The sequence below is a fragment of the Carcharodon carcharias genome, chromosome 1 (genome assembly GCF_017639515.1).
Source record: "Carcharodon carcharias isolate sCarCar2 chromosome 1, sCarCar2.pri, whole genome shotgun sequence".
Taxonomy (NCBI): domain Eukaryota; kingdom Metazoa; phylum Chordata; class Chondrichthyes; order Lamniformes; family Lamnidae; genus Carcharodon; species Carcharodon carcharias.
The window spans coordinates 41222648-41243568 of record NC_054467.1 but is presented as its reverse complement, the minus strand read 5'-3'; the positions used below and the strand labels follow the sequence as shown (position 1 = coordinate 41243568).

The window sequence follows — 20921 nt, the reverse complement described above, 5'->3', positions numbered from 1 at the left end:
AAGTTCTACATTTGAAAATTTTCTACTGTGAAAGGCACTATATAAATGCAAGTCCTAGGTTTTGATTTCACTGTACTTTGATAATACAATGAACATCATTACAAAAAAAAAGCATGGGATGAGGGAAAGGACATGCCATTCATTAAGTCTTCTCCATTCACAAATCATGTACAACCTAACATATCATTGATAACTGTTATGGGTGTTTTGGGGTAAGTCCTGTCAAAGGCAGATGCGACATTCAACAAGGAAGTCGTTGAGGCATGTTCATTGTGATCCACCTTTTCGAAACTTCCAAAAGCTTGGCCAACTTGCAGTCCCAAATGTCAAGTGACCCGTGGCAGCCATCTTCCGTCAGTGTCTTTGTTTTAACAGTTGAAACTGCCATTTTAAAAAAAAAAGTTCCATATGTGAGCCCAGCAGGTGAAATTGAAATTTAATATTTGACATTAACATACCTCCACAATGCTGCCTCATCACGCAGAATAAAACGTGACTTGTTAGGAATGTTTCATTAAATCCTGTTTTAGTTTTTGGTGCCCAGGTGATTCTAAACTGAGTTAGCTTCCAGATAACATGCTGTCACATTGCGTTTTCCTTTTGGGTGGTAGTTACAAATAAACAATCTTTTCGAATGAAGAAATGTTATCGGGGTTCTGAATTTTCTTTGTTATTTTGGGGTCAGGCATAAAGGATAATATTGTGTCAGAACCCATGTGACTGTTCCCTTCTTTAATTTCTGATTAGGTATCGTCTAAAGGTTTTTTAAAATATTGCTGTAAGCTCCCACGTTACTGGTTACTTACAGGGCAGGGAGATTCTGTAGCTGCCATTGTTTCTGTCCACCGGCTGCTTAACAGAACTGCTCTTGCTATGCAAATTTTCCCAAGTGCCAGGCTGATCTGCTCTGATCAGTTTTAACCTTTCGCTGTTACCTCTAAAACCCAAACTTTTACATATTTGTTTTCTAGGAAGTGAGTGGGTTGTAATATGATTTTAAGCCCCAATACAGTGTCTGAACTTGCTCCCTCACCTCACCTGCAGTGGGCCTTGCCTCTACACTACTGGATTTGTTGGGGTTTAAAACGTGAACCTGTTCATTTAGTTTACCAGTGGATAACTCCACATGGATTTCCCTGGTATACCTCTTATGGTCTCTACAAGTGTTGTCTGTTTGGGGTATGTTCCCTTCCCTTTTATCTTTTGTCTTGGGAATGGGCTTTTCCCTAACCAGTCTCATATCTTCTAGAACACTCTGTCCCCAGATGGCTGTTCAGCTCCTGCTGTACTCCCCGTGGCTCTTCAACTAAGTGGGAATCTCCCTCACTGTCTCTTTGCCTGCTTGGGAACTTCCGTGGTCCCTGTTTAAATCCGAAAAGAAAGTGCCTGCCAACCCAATTTCTGGGTCACTTCCTTCACATTTTTTAAACTCCACAGGTCCTTCCTTGACCTCTTTTAACTCTACTGGCCTGGCTTTTGCCTTTTTAAATTTCCTTGGATTGTGCGTTAACCCTTCCTAACACTGTTAGCCTGGCTTAGACCTCTTTTAACTCAACGGGTTCACTTCTGTTTTTTCTTAATACTGCTGGCCTAGTCCTGGCCTCTGACTCAAGTGGCTTTTCCTTAGCCACTTCAACCCTCGTGAGCTGTAGCGCCCCTGTCGACCTCTGAATCTTTTTCAGCTTTCTACACCCCTGCACAACTCACCCTTTTCAGCCTCTCTGAACTGTCCTTGACTTTTCGGGTGTATTACCCTCCAGCCTGCCAGGACATTTCCCAGTAAAATGTTGATCCTTACATGGGCAAGATTAGGATTAAACCCACTGTTAGTAGCCCCGTAATGAGCTCCCTCTGCAAATACATTTTTACCAGTGGCACCTCTACACTGTCTCCGTGAGACCCTGGATTGATACACCGGAATTTTCCATGTTCTTGGGTGGAAAATCCTCAATTTTTCCTACTAGCGAAACCTGTAAACAGCCAAAGTCTCAGAGAATGTTGTTCTCCTTTTCTGGTTCTTTTAACCTGTTAGGGGGTCATCTTCCCTTTAAATACAAACTCCTGGTAGCTACTTTGACCAGTAGCCATGCCTGAACACAGATGACCACTTTCATGCCTACTGATACTAGTTTGGCAGTAAGGCTCCCTTCTGGTCTCTTTGCATGCAAACGATTTTCTTTTAAATGGCCTGGTTTTCCACACTAAAAACATATGGGGCGGTGCCCTACTGGTCTCCCATCTGGGTTCTTTCTTTCAAAAGTTGGGGATTGTGGTGCCCTTCGTTCAATCTTCCCCGTTTCTTTCCAGCCTGCCTTGGCTTCACCTACCTTCATTCTATCTCTCCCTTGTTTATGAGAGTTACCGGATCCCAGCTTACTTTTATTCAGGGGTCTGTGGGTTAATTAATCATCTGCCATGTCCAGCTCTGGAAACCCTTTGTTCTTCCTCATGGGTTTTTATAGAGGTAGGGTGTGGGTTTTTGAACTCGTCCAGCAGTTGAAAGCAAGTTGCTTTCAAACTTGGTGTAAGTTGGTTCAGGCTGTTTTTGGAGGGTTTGGAATTTCTGGTGGTAAGCTTCAGGAAATAACTGGTAAGCTAACTTTGTGGGCTTTGCCTGCTAGCCTGTTTTGCATGAGCAGGTTCCAGCTTTCTGCTGGCCATTTCAGTTGCTTTGCTATCTTGCGCGATTAAATGAAAAATGCCTCTATGTCTCCCCCGTCAAGTTTTGGGAGAATTTAAAAAGTTCACCAATTTGCCCTGAGTTAGGGTTGTTCCCTCACTATGGATGCCCTCACTGGGTCCAGTGGATCTTTACCCCTCTCAGCTCAGGCTATTTCAATTGAAATTCTCTTTCCTCCCTCTGTTCCAGCAGCTCCCTTTTCCTTTTCCCTTTCTTGAAATGCTCTTTCCTCTCCCTCACACTCTTTCTGCTTAACTTTCTCCTCTCTTTCTCTATCCTGGAGTTCTAGCTCTAGCCTTCTCTGTTATAGCTGTAATTTTGCTAAAGCTAGTTTTGTCTGTTTCCATCGCTATGCTTATCTCCTCTAATTCACTTTCCAGATTGTTGGCCTCTTGTTTTTGAATTTCAGGTTTCCTAGGTTTTGGTTGGATTTCTTTCTCTAAATATCTAGTCATACTCTTCAATCTTCAAGGAATAAGGTCTTTAAACTGTTCCAAGTTAACTCATCCTATTCTAGAAAAGCACTAGCCATGAAAGTGGACATGTTAGTGCCGTAGCACTGTACACAAGAAAACCTGGACTGGAATTTTTTTAATTCATGTCTAGGGATTAATTTTGTTCCCATTTCTAATTCATCTTGTTACAGCTATTGGTTCAAATCCAGATGCTAGCTCCCAAATATCTACTATGACCAGGTGAGGGCAGGTGCAAGGACTTCCCCTTTTACCCCACTCCTCAGTTGATTGTAACAGGGTTTTAAAAAAAATTATGAGGAGGAATGTGCGAATTCAGTGTATGCGCTTCACTATTTACATGCTGAATGCAAAGAAATCAGTATAATAGGCTTTCTTGAGTTTAAACGAGTAAGGGGTTAGTTTTTATCGTGCTAAAATCCTAAACAGATAAAGATATTAAAATCTTTCTAAAAAGCCATTACACAAATGTATGCACACACACATAAGCATGCAAAAATACAAGTTACAAAATAGTGGAGGTTAACTTTTGGCCAAATTAAGATTCAACAATAAAAGCCAAAGATATAAACAGTACATTGATTATGAGTCCTGCACTGTTGTTTATGGCTGAGGCAGTTCTTGAGCTGTGGTCCTTGGGTTTTTCTCCTGGAAACGCTGCTTTGTAATTTCAAATCTTTGTTAGAATTTATTTGTCTGTTGTCCACAGTCTCATATAAGCTGGCTGGGTTCATTTTAGTTGAAAGAGAAAGAGGGAAACAGCGTTTTTTTTGCCTTCGGATATTCCTCCCCCAGACTGCCCCAAAGTTAGCAGAGTCTTTGTAATAAAAGACTTTCACAAATCAGAGTTTGTTATGTGACAACTTGATATACAATGGAAAACAAGCGATAGCTTAAGGAGTTTCCACCTCCCATGGTCTAAACCAACCACATATAATGGAGGCAGATGGGCATCGTTAGCACTTCCCTTGTGCATAATAAGTTTTGTTAGTTCTCCTTTGTTACCTTTTAGTCCTGGAGACAGTCAGACCAAAACCTCAAGGGCAATAAGGCCTTAGTCTAAGTCCTGACCGGCGCAGATGCAACATTCCACAAGGATGTGGGCTGGGCATGTTAATTGTAATCCACCTTTAGAAGCTTCCAGAAGTTTAGCCAGCTTGCAAACCCAAATGTCAGATGACCTGTGACAGCCATCTTACCTCAGTGCCTTTGTTTTAACAGTTAAAACTGCTTTTTTAAAAAAAAAAGTTCCATATGTGAGTCCAGCAGATGAAATTGACATTTAATATTTGGAAGGTCCGTAACAGTACCCATCCATTTAATCCCTGTGGGAAAATTTTGAATGGAACTAACTAATTTGCAAAAGTCAACTTGAGGATATTCATCCATTCCCAAATCTCCATGATTCAACCCAGGATAGCGTCCATCCATCTAGCCTTATACCTTTTGCAGCCAAGCTGCAGGAACAGTTCTGTTTGTGAAATTTTTGACCATTGTAGTCTATGAATTGTAATAAAATCCATACCATGCTCTTTCTGTCCCCCTGTTAGGCAACAGACCCATTTTTGACTCATGCTACTATTATTTTTGATCATTATCACCATTAACTGTAGTTAAATGACAGACCACTCGCTCAGTGTAGATCAGGGTTAGCGTTATGGGATCAGTGTTTTGTTTACTCCTGGATTGAGTGTGTTGTGCCATTCCATGCTAAATCATATCTGTGGAATAGACTCAATGGGCTGAATGGCCTTGCTTTAGTTCCTTTCTCCCTGTATTTTCATAGGAATCTTGTGTCAGTACTTGAGCTTATGCTGTAGCAGAAACGAGGAATAGAGGCTTCTTAAGCTGGAGCTTTATGATCATTCACATAAACTAACAGCAACTTCATAGCTACAAAAATCACTGGTGAAGGTTGAATTTAAAAAACTGTATGCAGGTCAGATGTTAGTTTTTTGGCTAGAGTGTCCAATAAGGGGTCTAGTATTTCAAGTTCAACTGTAATTCAAACCACGTGCATCTTCATTTTGCAAAATATACTACTTCTGTTTAATTTCTGAATAGTCACCAGGATCAATTCAGCATGAATTTGCCAAAATAGGTGAAGTTTTTTTTAATATAGTGTCAGATATTAAAAATTTCAGACAAATTATTTGCACCTTTTAACATTCAGAACATTCAGCTAGCAGGAATATTAATCTTTAGAAATGATGGCGATGGGACCTGAGCACCTTTTTACGGCAAATATAAAGTTAATCAGCCAAAGAAGTGCCTAGGCAATTTTCAAAACTCTGTATTCTGGGAAGCAATTTCCGTTACTAAAATTGATTTTTCTGTTATTGGTGACAAGCTGCTTGTGTTTCCTATTGAACACAACTGAACTTATTTTAATTAATGCTGATGGAAAACAAAGTACTTGACTCTGTAATCAGATTGATTTTCCTTGCCAAAGCCTGCACCAGATGTTTTCTTGCATTAATTCAGAACAAGTCCCCCACTTATCCGGCAGTGGTTTCGGAAGAGCATTGATGTGTAGCCTGAGGGAGAAAACAGGACTGGGCCTGGAACAGTTTGACCTTGTGCTGGACTGGAGAATTAACTGTTTTTATGGAGGCTCAGTCAGATCTTGAAAAAATAAACAGGATAGGAACATGTCTGATGGCAAATAGCTTCCTCTGCTGTGTGTATCTTAACCCTTGCACATCTACAGTGGAGTTTGTCTGAGAAAATGACAAAACTGGGACTGCAAGGATCCATGTTCTCTTGTATAATATTTAAAGTAAGGGAATTTTGCTATTCATAAATGTTTTATGCCGCAGAACAGCGAGTGGAGAGCTGTGGATTATGTTGGGAATTCAGGATTCAAAGGGTTAAGCATCAATGCTGGCCACGGTATTCACTGGGGAGTATTTGGAAAGACTAGCAGAGATAATGACAAAAGGAAACAGGAAGATACTTTCTTCAATTTCCAGTTTGTGGTTTTTTTGTATTATTTTATGTTAAATGTTTTTCTTTTTTTCCACTGAACTGTTGACTGCCCAAGTAATCACAAACAGATCTCCCTATATGAAGTGGGGTTCGTTTCTGCAGATTTTGACCTTTTGTCCCTGCTGTGGATCGGAAGACAGAATTTTATGTTAACCGATCACAGGATCACATTTTTTTTATCTTGTCATTTTCCCCCCATCTTTCTCCTTCCCAGAAGCTGTTCAACAATTACTGAGGTATTATTGCTATTTCCACATGTGCTGTTTGCCATCTGGCAATTTTTCATGTATGAGCCCCGACAATTTGTTGGAAAGCTTTTTAACTGAAGGGAACATCACATCTATGCATGACTCTGTCTCCTGATATCCACATTTGGACAATGATCAGAAATCGAAACCCTTGCTGATTTTCCCCACAATCAACCCCCATCCCACTCTGCTCCCAAACCTGTAATGTTGTAGTGTTCCTAAAGCTTGTTACAAAATTATGCATTGTGTCTAAAATTTAAAATGGCTTTAGCTTTATTTAATTTAGTCACAATATGCAAGTCAGTAAAAATCAACTTCAGAAACAGAGATCCTATCCCAGCTTAACTTGATACAATTATTTTTACTTTTAGATTTTACTTGGCTTGTCTGTGCTAAGCGCCCAAGGAAAGGTTCGTAGTTGTTCAATTTGAATGCAAATATGCATGGAATTTGTTCAAATGTGTGTTTGGCAGCTTTTTATTATCAAGCAATTTATTTAACTCTGTATACATTCCATTATGTCGCATGGTACTGCCATCATGCTAAGTGTGATAAATTGAAAACAGATTAGCAGCTTAAAACTAGGCACCCATGAGGGGCTGTGGGCCAACAGCAGCAGCAGAATTATATACTACCAAGACCCATCATATCCCTCGGTCCTCCTTCACCATCAAACTTGATTCAACAAGAAATATGGAGGACCATGTTGGGAGCAGCAGGCTCACTTGTAAATTTGGTGATAACCTGATGAAGGCTACACACTGGACTACATGCGTACAGATGCGATAGACAGAACTAAGGTGATCCCATGACTAACTGATCAGGTCAAAACTTTGCAGTAACACCATATCCAGTTGTAAATGGTGGCAATGAATTAAACAACTAACCAACAGGAGGAGGGTTTCCATGAATCTCCCCATCCTCAATGATGGCAGAACCCAGCATGTGAATGCGTCAAACAAGGCTGAAGTTTTGCAACCTTCTTCAGCTCAAAGTGATGATGATGATCCTTCTTGGCCACCTCCTGAAGTCCTCAACGTCACAGATGCCAGCCTTCTGCCAATTCAATTCACTCCACATGACATCAGGAAAAAGAGTGCACTGATAGAGAAAAGGCTATGGGCTCTGACAATATTAAGATAAAGAGCGCACCGCTAGAGCAATGACTATGGGCTCTGACAATGTTCTGGCAGTAGTGCTGAAGATCTGAGCCCCAGAACTAGCTGTGCTCCTAGCCAACCTATTCCAGTGCAGCTACAACAGACGTCTATTCGACAATGTGTGGAACTCTGAACTCTGGAATTCCCTCCCTAAACCTCTCACCTCTCTTTTCTCCTTTAAGGTGCTGCTTAAAACTTACTACTTTGACTGAGCTTCTAGTTATCTGCCCTAATATCTCCGAATGTAGATCAGTGCCATATTTTGTTTGATAATACTCCTGTGAAGCATTTTGGGGCATTTTACTAGGTTAAAGTTGCTATATAAATTCAAGTTGGCAATGATGGAAGCTCCACAATTGTTTCCGATTGCTATCAGGTAGACTCTGTCAACATGTGCATATGAATATTAGCTGAGAACAATAATAGTTGATTAGTCAGTCAGCACTTACTGTTTAGACTTATTGTGAAAAAAAAACACTTGGCTGAGTTGTTCAAGAGCCTTGGAAAAATGGCTGTAATGTGAGCCAATACATAGGAGGTGGAAAGGAAGAATGGATGAAACATGTTACAGAGTAAATTTGTACTGGAATATTGTTTTCTTCTGTTTGTCTCTAAACAGAAATAAGTCCACATCACAAAGCTCAAAATGTCACTAACACAAAAGCAAAGTACTGCGGATGCTGGAGATCTGAAATAAAAGCAGGAAACCCTGGAAATACAAAGCAGGTCTGGCAGCATCCATAGAGAGACAGTGAAACAGAGTTAACAAGCAGGAATTTCCTGTGGGCTTCGCGATCCAGATGTCAGGATCAAATGGGGGTTCTGAGCCTGCACTTGCTGGCAGTGCAATTTTCTGGGAGGTGGCCTCCTAATTGGCTGCCTCCGCATTCATCTTTTTATGGATAGCTGGCAGGTTCCTGATACTGCTGGCCCAGCAGTTCTGGAGATTTGGCAGCCCCATTGGGAGGATAGGCACTGTTGAAGCAGATCAGAAACCGGAAGCATGGATGGAAATAAAGCATTATCAGAGTGCAGAGTAATCATTTGGGGCATCATTGAGCTGGTGGCCACAAAATCTCCCCTAATTGGGGCCTTAACAATGTTGCCTGGATGCCCGCCTTCATGATATGGGCCTGTGGGCAACCAATCAGCTTTCCAGACATCCCTGCGAATGTTCCTTCGTAGTAAGAATGCATCAGGGAGCCATCTTGAGTCACCCCCTCCCCCCAATCTCCAAGTCCACAACCATGAAACCAGGAAAATTCATCCCAACGCCCTTGATAACTTTTCATGTGAAAAATATTGCACTCGTTCAGTAGTGGATGCTCGTCATGCACTTGGGCAGCATGGAGGGATCTTTAGTCTGCATTTGACTGTGCTGTGACTGGATAAAGAGGGCTTGATGCGACATTGGTAGTTTCTTTGTTCCAATCATTAGCATCCCACACCTTGATAATCACACAGGATTTTTTTTTAAATATGTTTGAGATGGGATTTTTTGGATTTTAAGGGGCTTGACATGGTTGATACTGAGAGGTTTTTTTTCCACTAGCTGGGGAAGCTAGAATAGGGGCGGTGCAGAGTCTCAGGAGAAGTGGTCGATCACATAGAATTGAGATAACGAGAAATTTCTTCACTCAGAGGGTTGTGAATCTTTGAAATTCTTTACCTCAGAAGATTGTGGATGTGCCATTGTTGAATATATTTAAGGCTGAAATAAACAGATTTTTTGGGGTCTCAGAGAATCAAGGGATATCGGGAGCAGGGCAGGAAAGTGAAGTTGAGATAGAAGATCAGCCATGATCGTATGGAATGGTGGAGAAGGCTCAAGGGGCTGTATGATCTACTCCAGCTCCTATTTCTTATGCTATTATATTCCAAGATTTTCAGTTTTAAGGTTGCTGATCTATTACTGCGTTGTTGGAAATATTGAAGAACTGCTTTTATTATTTCTGACAACTCAGTTGAGTGGAAAAGGAAAAATGTTAATGTCATTGTGTAAGCATGAGAATAACAGCGCTGCAGTTGCGTGGGGCAGCCACACAAATAGAGTTACTGAAACTGAACCACACACCTTTTCAGTTTCAATATTTTTAGTTTCTGTTGAGGGAAAAACAGAGCAAGGGTTGAACTTTGATGAGTCTATTAATCTATGGACCTAATATTTAACATGGAATGTGATGGTGCGATAAGCCTGATTCAACCTTGTGGCCTGTTTTCCAGCAAAAATGTAAAAAAAAGTGAGAAGCAAGTAATTTCTTTCTCAATAATACTGTTTGAAAATCTCATCATAAATATTATTGTGCTTGTTGCCCCAGAGTCTCAGTTACTGAACAATATATGACTGGGCCATGCAGAGCAGGTGAGGTGCTAGGCAAAGTTCCTGGCCTGTATTAATGTTGCATTTGCTTATTTCAAACTGGGCAGTGCAACAATTGAGCTCCCACCTTAAGCTTTAAGATGAGGGAAAATCAGCCAGGATTTCCACTCCTGATTGTTATCCACTGACCCCTGCCAAAACATGGGTGGCTGTAAGCTCTCGGCAAGATCGGGCTTTGCTAATAGTTGCCAACGGTCAGCCTATTCCATCTAATCAGGAGCCGTGGGAGACATATTAGCTGAAGAAGGACATACTTTGACGATTTCAACTTAAAACTTTAAATTGAAAAAGGATTAAATTAGACCAGTTTACGCTCAAGGTTTATTCAGCTGAGTTCTTTATCAACAAATTTGCTCATTAATTATCTGTTTTACGGAGGGACAGCACCCAACAATCAGAATGTAAGTAATGAAAACAAAATAAAATTTTGCAACAATTAAGCCATATTATGTCAGATAACTGCTGCATGAATGGCTGTTCAGAGAAATATTGATGGACAGGAGTAAGATAATAGTGAGTCTCCAGCAACATATCAGATAGTTAATAAGTGTGCTTAATAGTACTGGGGGCAAAACTCTCAAAGAACATTTACATGTGAAGTAGGAGACACATTTTAACATTTTTGAAAAATCAAAAACCATATTTTTCAGTTTGCTAATTTCAGGGTAAGAATGTCCTTGCTGAAAAACAGTGTCTATTTTTCACAAAAATTAGCGAATAGAAGAAAATACAGCCCTAAAATTTTAAAATAGGTTGTGCTACTTAAAAAAACATCTGCGGTGACTTCTTGCACTTACTAATGAGGATTGTTTGTACTGGACACTTTGACTTTAGCATCAAGCTAGCATCAAGCACTCACTCCTATGTCAGATTTGGCACGGGCACAGGGTAAAGCTCCGTCTATCTGTCCCAATGTTGAAGAGTACTTTTTGTGCAGTATTGAAACCGTTTTGTTTTCCGGCATTAGCCAGCTTTGCACCATTTTCTAGTGAGCTTGTCAGTTAATGCTGAATTAAGGGCAGTTTTTTTGTTGCTCTGGGCCCATATCTGCTAGAAATTGGCAAGAGTTGGCCCAACTCATCAAGTCGGAGTCTTACAGCCAACAGGTAAAATAAATGTTTAACTTTTCCAAGGCTTAGTGAAGAAATAATTACCTGCTACCCCAGTGTGCCAACTATACTTTGTTCCTAAAAAAGAATTTTGAATTTCCTGATTGTGCTCAGTTACATAGATTTAATCTGACACCCTTCAGCTCATAAATGTTTTGCCCTGAGAGTTGCTGGAAGTGCAAGCTAACAGTGAATTGGAGAAGGCAACATGGCTTCTGGGCCCTTACCCACAGAGCCAACAGTGTATCTGCACAACCAATGAGATTTAAGAATTGAGAAATAAACAAGGGACTGAGAAGGAAGATGAACTAGAGTGGATGAATTCAATGCCAAATCAGAAACAGAAGGAGAAATAAAGAGAAGGAAGGAAAGATTGGATAAAGAAAAAAAGAAGGCATAAAGAAAACATGAGCAAGTCTTGTGAAATTTAAAATTTTACCATTTTTAAATTCTCTGGCAATAATTTAATACCTGACCGAAAGAGCCTCCATTTAAATGTTCTTTTTCTGGGCTAGAGAGGTCGATTATCAATCATTAACAATTATCACATTGTTAAAAGCATATATGAGTTATTAATTACTTGATGTAACTTTCTGTGGCAAGTTTAATGATCAATTAATATGCAAATACCGCAATTTCACAAAACTCATGGCGAGGTTTAGGGGAGCTGCCATTTTCCGAGGCTAATGGTGGCCAAGTTGCCAAGTAACCTGTAGTGATTGACAGTTTGTGGGGTATCTCTTCCTTACTGCAGGTTGCTTGCCAACTTGCAATTTAACAACAGCATGTGTCGACTTTGTGTTTTCCAGCAAATTCCAGCCTATAGATTCCACAGAAATTATTCACTGCTGTGGAAAAATATGCTAATAAGTTACATTTTCAGTGACAGAAAATTAATTTCAAAATTGTATATGTACACTTTGAAAAATAATGAGTGGTCTGTGTTGTATTAAACTGACCGCAGCTGGAGAAATACTAAGGACATTACAGTTAGCCTCAATATACCTGGGCTGATGTGGGTGCACAATGCGGTTAATCAGCCTTTTCACACTTGGCGACCCCTGTTAGAAAGTGAACAGGTAGGCATCAAGTAAAGGTAGGATTGGGTTTGACTGCGATGCTGACCCCTCTTGCCCCTGCACAAGAAGACTGCCAACAGTACCTATACTCAAGTGCTTCTGAAGAGACAATTATGGTGACAGCTACGGACCATACCCATATAAACCTTTGCCTACAGAAGAGGGAAAGAAATAAAGGAAAGCAAAAAGGACAAAGACATTTTTAGGATACCACACATCGTTCACAGCTGAAAATGTAGGTCTTTGTTTAAGCAACTCCAGCTCAGGGTAATAAAGCTACATATGTGTGGCCAAGAGATGAATTTCCATCAGTTTTATTTCCTTTAAAAAAAACATGTATTTATCAAGGTGAGAGATATTGGTGCTGGGAAATGGAGCTCTTCACATTTCAGCTTCCAAGTACACATAAATCAGTTATGGTCAGATTTAAAGCAAATTTCCCTTTTCCCTAGTGAGGTCCAGCCTCAGAAGATCACTGCAGCCCTGTGACATGTTTTCCTCTCCTGACATGCAGTATGCTTCTACCTGCCTGAATTCTATTACCAGTTAGTGAGAGTTTTGTGCTCAAGTCCATGCATACGAGGAACTGGATTGAGACAGTCTAAACTCATTGAATATCAGATCCTTGCAGCCAGACAAAGGAGACGTTCATCTCATCTGTCTAGTTGGATTTGAGCCAAAATCACAGAAATATAAGACCCGTGTCTAACCCGCTGTGCTACCCAGCTGTCTTTTGCTTCCTAACTGAAGGGAAATGCCAATTCTGCATTCAACTGAATTGCTTAATATCAGTTAAGACTGATAACTTCAGTTTGAATCACGGATACACACCTGTGAACTACCACTCCATTCTATTCTTTTTAAAGCCAAGCTATTGATGAGCATATTATTTGTGTAAATTGTTGGTGAATCGCATTGCTTGATACATGATGCAGTAATATTTAAGTGATTGCATTGAATTTAATAATTTGAAGTAGACACCAGTGATACATAATGCATCTTAAAAATATTTTGCAAAGTTTGAGAAATATGGTGGCATTTGGTTTAGAATTAAGACTAATTTTTAAAGTAAAATGTATTATTCAGAAAATTCCAGACAAAATGGGTGACCCATAAAAATGTTTCTCTTTCTGACAGGTTTGCACGCTTTGCGTCGGGCACTTGGAGAATGCGCCAATCCTTCAGATAATGAGGTGGCTGAATCAGTGAAGATAACTTTTAATGATTTCCTGCAAGCGATGAATGATGTCAGGCCTAGTGCCATGAGGGAGGTGACTATTGATGTGCCAAAAGTAAGTTATTACTAAAACAGCAAAATAGTGTTGATTTATGTTTATATGTTGCAAAGTGTAACTTTCAGCTTCCAGGTTCATATGCCAAGGAAGAAGCAGATGCTTAGTTTGGGTGGAACTCACATTTTATCTTAGGCAGGATATGTAGATTTTCAATATCAGTATATCCAGAATAAAAAGAAATGTTAGTCTTGTGATTTCCAGAAAAAGCTGTAGTTTTGTGTAACTGTTGCCATTTTTTGTTTGTTCTGAGTAGACACTTGATAGTGTTCTGCTTAATTTGAATTTAGTTTTTTTATTGTGTTTGCTCAATTTTGACTCCTGTTCTGGTGCACCTGGAATTTGGTTTGGTGGACCCTCTAGAAAGTATACTGCAGAACATTGAATCTTAAACTGGCTGATGACTGTGTCCAAATAAGGTCATTCCATAAATTATGGTTTAAGTACACCTATTTAGGTGCGCCAGTGCAGCATGTAGCTCAAAATTCTATATTTTAATGGAAGTCATTTTGACATTGCAATTTATTGTCTGTTAGAATATATAGTGAAGATATTTTAATTTCCAATTACATCTTATATCTTAGATCAGCAGCAGAGCATGTTGGGGAATGGAGCAAGAGGAAGATTGGGGGAATGGTGGAATGTGGTAGGGGATAGGAAGAGTTGGAAAATGGGGAGTGGGTGGAAGCAAGACAGTGTGGGAAGGGGCAAGTGATGAGTTGGAACATGAGTAGCCCTTTCAGATCCTTGAGGCTATTCTGGGACTCAATTAGATCATGACTTGATTACCTCAACCCCATTTACTTTCCTTTGTTTCTTACCTCTTGATATCTTTACCCAACAAACCCCTGTTGATCACAGTCTGGAAAATTTAAATTACCTTAGCATCAAAAGGCTTTTGGCGAATGAGTCACAGATTTCCACTACCTTTGCGTAGGAAACGTGCTTCCTTATTTTGCCCTTAAATGGCATAGCTCTCATTTTAAAATTATCCCATCTTGTTTTGTATTATCCTATTGAATCCTTTTATTATTTTAAATGCCCTGCCTTAGATCTTGACCATCTAAACTTAAGAGAACAAAAGCCAAGTTTATGCAACCTGGCCTCCTAATTTAACCCTTTAAGTGCTGTTATCATTCTCATGAATCTGCATAGCTCCCCTGCAAAGGTACGCAACCTGAGGTACGCAACCTGACTCCAAGCATTCCAGGTGGTGTCTATTTCAACCTGGGTTGGTGATTTGGGAAGGTGATGAAATTGATGGTGAGGGTGCAGAGTTTGTGACTTCAGTTTTCATAATATTTAACTGGAGTCTCAACCAGGACTTGGGCCAGGACTTTCAGCTTGGCGTGTGGGCGCATGCTCGAGTGTGAAATATTGCACGATGACGTCGGGCGAGCGTCCCAACGTCATCACGCACTTGTGCAATATTTCGATTGGCGGGCATGTGCGAGAGTCGGCAGCGCACCCACTGACAATTAAGAGGCCTATTAAGTCCCTTAAGCAGGTAATTAAGTAGAAAATTTTTCGCTGCCTGCCAAACCTTACGGTTGGTGGATGGGCAAATAGGGCAGGCAGCCTTTGCATTTTTTTGTGAAACCTCATCCATGGGCGGGATGAGGTTTCCAACAATGAATTAAAAACAATTAAAAAAATTAAACTCATTTTTAACATGTCCTTTTTCATGTTCATAAGTAAAGCAATGAAAGGGGTCATCAACAGCACTATCAAGTGGCACTTGCTAAGCAATAATCTGCTCATTGACACCCAGTTTGGGTTCCACCAGGGTCACTCAGCACCTGACCTCATTACAACCTTGGTTCAAATATGGATGAAAGAGCTGAACTCCCGAATTGAGGTGAGAATGACTACTCTTGACATTAAGGAGCCCTAGGAAAACTGGAGTCAATGGGAATTGGGGGAAAACTCTTTGCTGGTTGGAGTCATACCGAGCGCAAAGGAAGGTGGTTGTGGTTGTTGGAGGTCAGTCATCTCAGCTCCAGGACATCACTGCAGGAGTTCCTCAGGGTAGTGTCCTTGGCCCAACCATCTTCAGCTGCTTCATTAATGACCTTCCTCCCATCATAAGGTCAGAAGTGGGGATGTTCGGTGATGAATTCAGCACCATTTGCAACTCCTCCTGAAGCAGTCCATGTCCAAATGCATCAAGACCTGGACAATATCCAGGCTTGGGCTAACAAATGGCAAGAAACATTCACGCCACAGAAGAATCAGGCACTGATCATCTCCAACAAGAGAGAATCCAACCATCGCACCTTGTCATTCAATGGCATTACCATCACTGAATCCCCCACTATCAACATCCTGGGGTTACCATTGACCAGAAACTGAACCGGACTAGCTATATAAAGACTGTGGCTACAAGAGCAGATCAGAGGCTAGGAATTGTGCGACGAGTAATTCGCCTCCTGACTTCCCAAAGCCTGTCCACCATCTACAAGGCACAAGTCAGGAGTGTAACGGAATACTCCCCACTTACCTGGATGAGTGCAGCTCCCACAACACTCAAGAAGCTTGACACCATCCAGGACAAAGCAGCCCGCTTGATTGGCACCACATCCACAAACATTCACTCCCTCCAGCACTGACGCACAGTAACAGCAGTGTATACCATCTACAAGATGCACTGCAGAAATTCACCAAGGTTCCTTTGACAGCACCTTCCAAACCCATGACAACTACCATCTAGAAGGACAAGGGCAGCAGATAGATGGGAGTACCACCACCTGGAAGTTCCCCTCCAAGTCACTCACCATCCTGACTTGGAAATATATCACCATTCCTTCACTGTAGCTGAATGAAAACCCTGGAAATCCCTTCCTAACAGCACCGTGGGTATACCTGCAGCACATGGACTGCAGTGGTTCAAGAAGGCAGCTCACTACCACCTTCTCAAGGGCAAATAGGGATGGGCAATAAATGCTGGCCCAGCCAACCAAGTCCACATCCCATGAATGAATAAAAAAACTGTTTCTAAGTCACATGTGGGGACGTGTTTATATTAATTGTAGATTCTTCATTTTTCATTTTAAAAATCTTCAGCTCCCTGAGGCAGCCTTCAGGGAACTTTCAGTGAGTGCAGCCCTGTACATGCGCAAACTTCAGCGCTCACGCTCTTCCTGCCCCCACCCGAGCAGCACTGAGGCTTTCAGTGCACGTTTCATACTGGCTGGCCGTTAATTGGCAAGCCAGTGTGAAATTGTGGTCAGGGCCTGATCGCAGATGGCAGACCATTTCGCGGCCGCTCCCAGGCTTGCCCGCTGTGCCCGCCCGACGAGGGGAAAATCGTGCCCTTGATGCCAAACAGCCCAATGCTGGTTGATAGGTGGAGCTAGCTGGTGGTGCAGAGCTAGGTGTCTTTAGTGTTCATGTGGAAGCTGACCTCATATCATGCTGTGAGAAGGAGGATGAGGACAGGTTATTAGGGAACTCCAAAGCTAATGGTGCAGAGGCCAAAAGAGGAATCATTGTTGGAGATGCTCTGCCTGTGACTGGATACGTTAAGAATGGAACTGCATGAGGGCAGTCCCAATCAGCTGAACAACAGAGGAGCTGTTTTGGAGAAAGGCAGTGTGGTTGACTGTGTCGAGGATTGCTGGAAAAGATAAACAAGGATAATATATCACAATCACAGTGGATGCCATTTCTGACTTTCATGAAGGTGGTTTCCTTGCTGTGGCAGGGGCCAGAAAGCTAATTGGTGAGATGCAGGAAAGACCGGTGGAAAGATGGACAGGGATTTGTGAGGTGAAAACATGTTTAAGGACTTTGGAGAAGAAATGGAAGTTGAAGATGGGGTGGAAGTTTGCATCAGCAAAGGTATAGGGCGAAGGAAGATGATGGTGAAATTTTTAACTAAGGCAGAATATGAGGCCTCAGGTTGTGCGTGTGCAACTTTCTAGATTTTAAGGCACAAAAAAGGACAATAAAGTGTAAGCCAAGAATTGAAGTTCCAGTTCTGAGGAAGGTCAGTAGCTTGGTCCAACTGCCCTCTTATTTATATTCTCATCCGGGTCAAAAAGTCACCATGTCCCTGTAAAAAAAAAACTGCAAGCATTTTCTGAGGGATTGGATTGTTGTTTTTGTGGGATTTGTTGGCACTGGGGGATAAAATGACCAACCTGATTAGCTTGTTTTGTGATGGTTGCTCATGCGGATTGGTAACTTTTCTTAACTGTCTAATGAAAGGAATTACATTTTGATTCACATTTACGTAGTGGGATATTTGAGCCAATTGGCAGTTATCATTTGAACTAATCTTTTTTTTTGCCCTTTGTTACAATCCTACAGTGTGATCCAGTATGAACGTGCTCAATTAAAGAGAATTATTGATATGTTGCTTTGAACCAAATTTCATCATTGATTTTAAAAGTGTAAATGGAAGAAGCTAACTTGTTTTTTGATGTGTGAATGAAATGAATGTGTCAGTTTGGTATTTAAAGTGTTAAATATATTCAAACTGCTTTGAGTTTTACATTTTTATTATTCTATAGTAAATTATATAGAAGATAATAGTTATCTTGGTTATTTATATTCAATGCTGCCAGTTGGATAGTTGATATACAGCCTTGGATTGCAGGGGAATAACTGAGTAACACAGGCTTTTATATATAGAGCAATCAATGACTGACATTGAGTAATATGCTAGGGGGGGTAAATGGGTGGTATTGCATTATAAATAGTGTAATGGGTGGCAGGATTTACATCTGCATGATGTCTTGCACAGAGGGCTGCGTGGCAATATAAAACGTGACCAAGTATAAGCCTGTGCCAAAGTTTGTGCTGCATTGCAGCTCAACTATAATGGACTTCCAACTCTCTTTTCGAATCGGAAAATTGACCCTGTAATGAAGGGAAATTAATTGCATGTGTGGTACAAACCGGATCTGAATGATTGACTGTTTGAAACTAGTTTTATTCCACAGCTATGACTAATCTCTACAGCTCACCGTCCATTTCAAAATAAAAGTCATATAAATTTTTGGCCTATATTTTGCTGGGGAAGGGGGAGTTAGGGGCAGCTGACATTGCGCCTTTTTGACTTATTCTTGTGGTTGAGATTTTTAAAAATTGCCCCCAGAAGTTACTAATAACAGCACAGTGAAGGCATCTGGGACCTTGGTAAAGAAAGGTACAGTGTATCTCCTTAACCAATGAGAAATAAACAGAGGAAAGACGAAGAAGGAAGTTGAATTGGAGTGAATTAATTCACTGTCAAATTAGATACACAAAGAGAAATACAGAGAGGGAAGGAAAGATTGGATCCAGGGAGAGAGAAAATTTTTTTTAAAAGTTATAGAAGAAAACAAAAATTTTAAACCTGTCTCTTAAATCTCTTTATGCCCCTTAAATCTCCCTTTTGTTCACAACCCGAAGGAATGAGACTCCATAAATTTAATTGTTCACTTTCTGGGCCAGAGAGGTTGGTTGGTGGTCATTGACAAATATCATGTTACTAAAAGGATACTGAATTAGTAAACTTAATTTCCTGTGGTTAGTTTAATGAGCAATTGAGGTGCAAATGCAGCAATGAAGGTGCGATGCCATTTTCACAAACCTAACAGTGGCCAGCAACCAGTTGTAATTTATAATTCACGAAGTATTTGTTCCTTGCTACACATTTCCTATTGATTTGAGCATCAATAAAAGCGCATGTCATTCAAATGCCATTATTTTTCCATATCATTATTACTTATTGAATGCATCAAGTCATGTTGCATGTTTGTACTGATCAAACATGTGACTTGATTCATAATGGTGATTTGCAAAGCTGGTTCAATGATATGTGACCTAGTTATAGTCAATAAAGTGAATGCTGATATTGTGCATCTTGCAACAAACAGGAAAAACATCTCACTGATCTTATTAGGAGCATATTGGCATGTACCTCCAGAGCAATCACATTGGCAGATCTTTCATTTCCGGGTGCTGAAATATATTTTAACTATGATTTGTGTTCACAAAATACCGTATTGTATTTGTGCTCCTGTGGAGTTTTGAGGTGGCGCAGAAGTATCAAGATCCAGATCTTTAAGCCATTCAGTGTCTTTGTTGACAGAGCATTGGCAAGATTAACTGAGTCACAATAAAGGGACTGTGAGAGAAGCCAATGAAGTTGGCAGTCACTTGCATGCTTTCATGCTTCATGTTGAAGGACTACCATCCTTTGAGATTTAATATTATGCCTTTGGGCTGGCCCACCACTGCAGGAACATGATGGAATCCATTAATGGGCTAAAATGGTTACACCTACTTCTCAGGATTCATCCATCATTTCTTCAAGAAAATTGTACATTGTATACTGTGCAGTGCCAGATGTTAATGAGGGAAACACCAAAGAGGGAACTGATACACTCCTGTTTACTCAAAGCCAATTGTTTTTCAGGGGTGGGGTAGTGGAGTGGGCAATGATTAAGAAGGGGGAGTACTCTTAGTTGAGTCCCCATTTCCATGTGTCTTTCCACCATCATCCTTCTCCAGGGCCAGTGCAACATCACTCCTCTTGCTCTGCTGAGGACCAGATTGGTGGAGAGCAGTGGCATGTTATAAGGCTACAGATATGGCATCTATCATCATGGTTAAGACAGCAGGGGACTCCTGCATGGCCAAGGTCATGGAGGCAACCACTGTTCAAATCGGCATTTTTGCAATTCTAGGGCCACCAATACACTCATGATTGAGTTGGTCTCCTCTATCCCCTCCACTGATGTGCAGATTATGTGTGGCACTTTGGTTAGCATTCGGCTAAGTTGCTGTTGCCCGTCTACAATTCTCCTTCTCGGTGGTCCCGTGGTTCAACACCTGTATCCAGCTGAGCAGAGCTTAGACAGACAGGGTTACGCTCCCTAACTCTCCACAGGTGTCCTGCCATGCATGTCTATTCATGCTCATTTGTGTGGCATGACTCATCAGGTGAAAATTGAGTTAACTGTTTGTGGAACCACTGATATGAAAGCACACCTGTAAACCCTGTTACAGTGCATCCTCAAAAGGAGTGAGGTCCCCGAGGCATCATCCTCATGGATATCCTGTAACATTATCTGTGCGTGTGAAGGCCCGGGAGGACAAAAGAAAGGAATATGATTTAACTGTGGAAAAGTCTCATTCTTTACAATTGCCATACTTTGTCTTCTCCTAGCTCAGCCATTGGTGATATGAAGTCAGCATATCTGTGTCAGAGACATTTGTAATTTTGTCACCAGCTACCTTTGAGCTTCCTGTCTATCTCTGATTCAGAGATACGCAGAACTTGCCACTTACCTCCAGGGCTTTCTCCTCTGCATCAGCAAGCTGGATCATTATTGCTAGACCACCCTGTGTCCTCTTCCTTTCCCTTGTGTTTTGCAGCCCCTCCTGTAAGGGGTGGAAAAACAGACCTATGACTGAATTTGAGACATTTACCTCATGAATGCTGTGCATTCGTGAAGGGAACCATGGAACATATGGACCGCCTTGCATAAGGCAATGGTGAATGGCAACGGTAGATGAATA

At 41.0% G+C, this 20921-nt stretch overlaps 1 protein-coding gene across 3 annotated transcripts in view; it reads left to right on the top strand.

The window, feature by feature from the left end:
• spata5 (spermatogenesis associated 5) overlaps nucleotides 1-20921 on the top strand; it is a 496065-nt gene that overhangs the window by 62385 nt on the left and 412759 nt on the right. For all 3 annotated transcript variants that reach the window (XM_041196527.1, XM_041196518.1, XM_041196509.1), the window contains one exon: nucleotides 13255-13409. In XM_041196527.1, coding sequence (XP_041052461.1) covers nucleotides 13255-13409 — 155 coding nt within the window. The remainder of the gene's footprint in view (nucleotides 1-13254; nucleotides 13410-20921) is intronic.